General features: G+C 49.5%; 1 protein-coding gene across 1 annotated transcript in view; it reads right to left on the bottom strand.

Annotated features, from left to right (window-relative positions):
• The window catches only part of RHPN2 (rhophilin Rho GTPase binding protein 2), an 81,206-nt gene that overhangs the window by 8,656 nt on the left and 66,140 nt on the right, over window positions 1-6,410 (bottom strand). The window contains exons 11-13 of the mRNA XM_017504248.2: window positions 5,018-5,212; window positions 2,948-3,024; window positions 472-618 (exon numbers count right to left, since the gene is read on the bottom strand). Of these exons, the coding sequence (XP_017359737.1) occupies window positions 472-618; window positions 2,948-3,024; window positions 5,018-5,212 (419 nt within the window). The remainder of the gene's footprint in view (window positions 1-471; window positions 619-2,947; window positions 3,025-5,017; window positions 5,213-6,410) is intronic.

The following is a 6,410-nucleotide window of genomic DNA, read 5'->3' as shown; positions in this document are numbered from 1 at the left end:
CAGGAGAATTGCCTGAACCCAGGAGGCAGAGGTTGCGGTGAGCCGAGATCGCGGGAGGCAGAGGTTGCGGTGAGCCGAGATCGCGCCATTGCACTCCAGCCTGGGTAACAAGAGCGAAACTCCGTCCAAAAAAAAAAAAAAATACAAAAAATTAGCTGAGTATGGTGGCACGCGCCTATAATCCCGGCTACTCAGGAGGCTGGGACAGGAGAATTACTTGAACCCAGGAGGCAGAGGCTGCAGTGAGCCCCAAGATAGCACCACTGCACGATAGTGACTCACTGCAGCCTCCACCTCCCAACGTCTCAAAAAAAAAAAACGACAGCAAAAATCAATCCTTTTCATTTTGGGAATGTAGCACCCATGAGGCCTTTCACATAAAGTCAGGCCTTTGACATGGGTGAACCCACCCTAAATTCAATCACCCAGATATCTATGTTTGCTCTCGACCCAGAAAAGCATGTGCTTTACCGCAGCAGAGCAGTAAGGATCCAGGAAGTGAACCTGAACGGGGGCGTTCCCTCTCAAGGTGAACCCGAAGTCCCCTTCTTCTGCAGTGAAGCGGATGCTTCGAGGAGGCGTCCACCGCTTATTAGCCGAAAACACAGATAAGGGGCCCTTTGGAAGACAGCATCGTTAGGTGTAGGATTTGAAGGCTGGATCAGACACTTGAAAGCTAAAGGGAATTTTGCCTGCTGTCCTTGAAGATCTCACTTGGCCTTGGTTAGGGACAAATGACACATCTGGGTAAGATGCTACAGCAGTCACGCGACAACAGGGAATGCCATCTTCTCAAACATAACCAATATATTTTAAATAAAATTAACTTTTTTATTTTTAGAGACGCTGTCTCACTCTGTCGTCCAGGCTGGAGTGCAGTGGCATGATCTCAGCTCACTGCAGCCTCTGCCTTCCAGGTTCAAGCAATTATCCTGCCTCAGCTTCCCAACCAGCTGGAATTACAGGTGCGAACCTATAATTTTTGTATTTTTAGCAGAGATGGGGTTTCACCATTTTGGCAAGACTGGTCTCAAACTCCTGATCTCAGGTGATCCGCCCGCCTCAGCCTCCCAAAGTGCTGGGATTACAGGCGTGAGCCACCGCACCTGGCCAAAATTATCTTAAATAAAATCTCTAACATAAAAAATTTAACGCCAAGCATGTCATGCCTGTAATCCTAAGCACTTTGGGTAGCCACGGCAGAAAGATCACTTGAGGCCAGGGGTTTGAGACCAGCCTGGGCAACATAGCGAGACCCATTCTCTACTAAAAAATAAAAAAATTAGCCAGGCATGGTGGCACATGCCTATAGTTCCACTACGCAGGCTGCTGAGGCAGGAGGACTTCTTGAGCCTAGAAGGTTGAGGCTGCAGTGAGCTATGATCATGCCACTGTACTCTAGCCTGGGTGACAGAGTGAGACTATGTCTCTAAAAAAAAATTTTTTTTTTTTTGAAACGGAGTTTCACTCTTGTTACCCAGGCTGGAGTGCAAAGTGCTGGGATTACAGGCTTGAGCCACCGCGCCCGGCTCTAAAAAAATTTTAAAATATAAAAAAATTTTTTGTGCCAGGCGCAGTGGCTCATGCCTGTAATCCCAGCACTTTGGGAGGCTGAGGTGGGTGGATCACGAGAGGTCAAGAGATCAAGACCATCCTGGTCAACATGGTGAAACCCTGTCTCTACTAAAAATACAAAAAATTAGCTGGGCATGGTGGCGCGCACCTGTAATACCAGCTACTCAGGAGGCTGAGGTAGGAGAATTGCTTGAACCCAGGAGGCGGAGGTTGCAGTGAGCCAAGATCGCGCCATTGCACTCCAGCCTGGGTAACAAGAGCAAAACTCCGTCTCAAAAAAAAAAAAAAAATTTTTTTTTAAAACACTACCTAAAATTTACTTCTAAGATACGCTGTGGTGCAAGGCACAATGGCTCTGGCCTGTAATCCCAGGACTTTTGGAGGCTGAGGTGGGCAGATCACTGGAGGCCAGGAGTTTAAGACCAGCCTGGCCAACATGGTGAAACCTCATCTCTGCTAAAAATACAAAATTAGCTGATCGTAGTAGCACATGCCTGTAATCCCAGCTACTTGGGATGCTAAGGCTGGAAAATCACTTGAACCTGCAAGACAGAGGCTGCAGTGAGCCGAGATCGTGCCACTGCACTCCAGCTTGGGCAACAGAGCAAGACTGTCTCAAAAAATAAATATAAACGAATAAAATAAAATATGCGATGGTCTGAATGTTTGTACCCTCTCAAAATCTGTATATTGAAACCTCATCATCAATATAATTATTAGGAAGTGGGGCCTCTTGAGAGGTGATTCAGTCTTGGGGCAGAAACCTCAAGAATGGGATACACGTGGCCGGGCGTGGTGGCTCACACCTGTAATCCCAGCACTTTGAGAGGTAAGGCAGGTGGATTACCTGAGGTTGGGAATTCAAGACCAGCCTGACCAAGATGGAGAAATCCCATCTCTACTAAAAAGACAAAATTAGCCAGGCGTAGTGGCGCATGCCCGTAATCTCAGCTATTCCGGAGGCTGAGGCAGGAGAATTGCTTGAATCTGGGAGGCAGAGGAGACTGCACCATTGTGCTCCAGCCTGGGCAACATGAGCAAAACTCCATCTCAAAAAAAAAATAGAAGAATTGGATACATGCTTTTAAAACAGGCCCAAGGGAACTCATCTGCCTTTTCTGCCATGAGGAAACAGACGCAGGTAGAAGGCCCCACCTATAAACGACAACATGAGCCTTCACCAGATACCGAATCTGCCCATACCTTGGTCTTGGAATTCCCAGCCTCCAGAACTGTGAGAAATATATTTCTGCTGTTCAAAGCCACCCAGTTCAAGGCATTTTGTTATAGCGGCCCACATGAACTAAGACACCACTCGCCAAATTGAAGAGCTGTCCCCTTAGGTCATTTATGTAAAGAGCATTCAACATACCAGCTTTTGGAAGAAGTCCGTGACTGTCAGCTTGGAGAACTGGGGCAATATAATTTCAACCTCTTGCTCAGTTTTAGCTAGAAAAGATTATAAATGGGAGGATAAACGTTTCTGTAATTGAAGGTGATCCTTAAAGGCTGGTGTTGTGGCTCATGCCTGTAATCACAGCACTCTGGGTGGCTGAGGCAGGTGGATCACTTGAGGCCAGAAGTTCAAGACGAGCCTGGCCAACATGGTGAAACCCCGTCTCTACTAAAAATACAAAAAGTAGCCAGGTGTGGTGGCAGGTTCCTGTAATCCCAGCAATTCGGGAGGCTGAGGCAGGAGAATAGCTTGAACCCAGGAGGCGGAGGTTGCAGTGAGTTGAAGTCATGCACTACACTCCAGGCTGGGCGACAGAGTAAGACCCCATCTCAAAAAAAAAAAAAAAAAAAAAAAAAGCAATCCCTGGGAAGGCGACGGTACAGCACTGCCTCTCGGTCACAGGTCCTTTCCCTCGGGTTTAGACAGTAGTTCAAGAAGATGGGACACAGCTTAACCCCCGACCCCGGGTGAACTCTACCTTCCATTTGGGTACCTCCTGTGAGCCACAGAGGGTATAACTCATTCCTAAGCTGGGACCAAGGAGCGATAACCAGACACGTCCCCCACTTACGGGGCTTTCTGATACCTCAGGGGCTTAGTGGGCTTCTTTGGCACTCATAAAACCCTATGAGGAGACCAGGTGTGGTGGCTCACACTTGTAATCCCAGCTTTGAGAGGCCAAGGTGGGCGGATCACCTAAGGTCAGATGTTCGAGACCAGCCTGGCCAACATGATGAAACCCCATCTCCACTAAAAATATAAACATTAGCCGGGCATGGTGGTGCGTGCCTATAGTCCCAGCTACTCGGGATGCTGAGGCTTGAACCCAGGAGGTGGAGGTTGCAGTGAGCCAAGATCACACCATTGCACTCCAGCGCCTAGGCGACAAGGGTGAAACAACTTCTCAAAAAAAGAAAAAAACACCCTAGTGAGAAGTCGTCTGTGTTTCAGGTGTTCAGGAGCTGTCATGGAAGCTTCATGCCTCACAGGACACAGTTCTGAGATACTGTGCTGTCTGTTTTCATCATCATTATTTTGAGACAGGGTATCGCTCTCTCGCCCAAGCTGGAGTGCAGTGGTGCAATCACAGCTCTCTTACAGCTTGACCTCCAGGGCTCAAGTGATCCTCCTGCCTCAGCCTCCTGAGTAGCTGGGACTATAGGTGCATGCCACCAGACCTGGCTAAATTTTAAGAAAATATGTTTTGTAGCGATGGGGTCTCACTATGTTGCCCAGGCTGGTCTTAAACGCCTGAGCTCAAGTGATCCTCCTGCCTCAGCCTCCTAACTAACGTGCTGGGATTACAGGTTTGAGCCATTGTGCTTGACCTTTGCATTATTAATGTGTGATATGAGAATTTCCTAGTGAAAAGGGGTTTTGCCGAATCATGACCACTGACAGCTCCATATCCCCACCAGCATCTTCACAGCAGGCTTGGACTACCCTTAACATAAGTCTGGTCAGTTTCTAACAAAGGATCCCAAGACAGGCTGATTACACGTGAGAACAACTGCATAAAAAGAATATCTAGGCCAGGTGTGGTGGCTCACACCGGTAATCCCAGCACTTTGGGAGGCCAAGTCTGGTGGATCACTTGAGGTCAGGAGTTCAAGACCAGCATGGCCAACATGGTGAAACCCCATCTCTACTAAAAATACAAAAAAATAGGTGGGAGTCGTTGAGGGCGCCCGTGATCCCAACTACTCGGGAGGCTGAGGCAGGAGAATCACTTGAACCTGGGAAACAGGTTGCAGTGAGCTGAGATTGCGCCACTGCACTCCAGCCTGGGCAACAGGGCAAGACTCCATCTCAAAAAAAAAAAAAAAGAGAGAGAATTCCAGGGTAAAAGCAGCACCTTGGTCCCTGCCTGTGCAGCCCTCCCAGTGCCCAGCACGCAGCAAGGGCTTGCCCGACCCCCACAGGCCAGGCATGCTCTGTCTGCGGCACAGGCACCCCCACGCTGGGCACACAGTCTAGCTTACTCACCCATAACATCAGGGGCGTCGATCAGGTTCAGCAGGTCATCGTCCTCCTGGTGCTGGGCGTGCGTGAGCCGAGAGCGTTCCTGTGCCGCGGACAGCACTTTCTGGAGCACCTCGATGCTCCGCAGCTTCTTGCACAGGCTGGCCTCCCGCACCGACTCCTCATGATGCGTCAGGGCTCTGCGCAGATGGGACTTCCCTGTGGACGGAAGCCAGCACCCACGTGACTTGCGGATCTACAGGGCAGAGCCAAAGGGCTCAAGGGGCAGCCCAAGAGGGTGGACGTTCTCTTTTCTAAAGGATCTGCCTGGATAGCTTGAGACTTTTATTAATATACTATTTTATTTCATGTTATATTTTATATTCAGAGGTAGGGTCTCACTCTGGAGTACAGTGGAGCACGCATGGCTCACTGCAGCCTCAAACTCCTGGGCTCAAGTGGACCTCCCACCTCAGACGCCTGGGTAGCCGGGACCACAGGCATGCACCATCACACTTGGATAATGTTTTCTTTCTTTTTTTTTTTTTTGTAGAGACAGGGTCTTGCTGTGTCGCCCAGGCTGGTCTCAAACGCCTGGCCTCAAGCAATCCTCCTGCCTCAGCCTCCCAGAGTGCGGGGATGACAGGCATGAACCACCCAGCCCCGTTCCAAGCCTTCCTGAAATGCACATGTAATGAGCTCTCTTGTGTCCATAAGACGTTCACTCAACAAATATTTGCCAAATGGGCTGGGTGCTAAAGATAAAGCAGTGAAGAAACAGGCTGCCCCGGGATTCCAGGAGTTTACATGTAGTGGCTGAAGACAGGTAACCAACAAGCAAAGAAGTATGTGATGGATTGGGCGGTGATGAGGCTATAGAGAAAAACAGAGCAGGGTAGGCGGAGATGGTAAGAGAAGACCAGGGATGGGGTTTTCCTTCCACCAGGGCAGCAGGGTAAGAAGTGGCTAGATTTGAGATGCATTTTCTAGGTATAGCCAAAGGGATCTGCTAATCAAATGTAGGGCGAGAAAGAAAGAAAAGAGGAGCTTGGGCCTGGTGGTTCGTGCCTGTAAACCCAGCATTTTGGGAGGCAGAGGCGGGACGATTGCTGGAGGCCAGGAGTTCAAAACCAGCCTGAGCAGCAGAAGGAGACCGACATAGCATCTCTGCAAAAATTTTTCACAATATTAGCCAGGTGTGGTGGTGCATGCCTGTAGTGCCAGGTACTCAGGAGGCTGAGGCAGGAGGATCACTGGAAGCCAGGAGTTCGAGGCCCCACTGAGCTGTGACGGCACCACTGCAGTGCAGCGTGGGGGACAGAGCAAGATGCTGTAAAGAAAGCAAATCAAAGAAAAGGAAAGAAGAAAGGAGGGGGGAAGGGTGCCTGGGGAGGAGAGAGAGAAAGGAAAGGGAAAG

The sequence above is a fragment of the Cebus imitator genome, unplaced genomic scaffold, assembly GCF_001604975.1.
Source record: "Cebus imitator isolate Cc_AM_T3 unplaced genomic scaffold, Cebus_imitator-1.0 Scaffold318, whole genome shotgun sequence".
NCBI lineage: Eukaryota > Metazoa > Chordata > Mammalia > Primates > Cebidae > Cebus > Cebus imitator.
The sequence above is the reverse complement of the archived record's forward strand: the minus strand, read 5'-3'. Positions and strand labels throughout refer to the sequence as shown.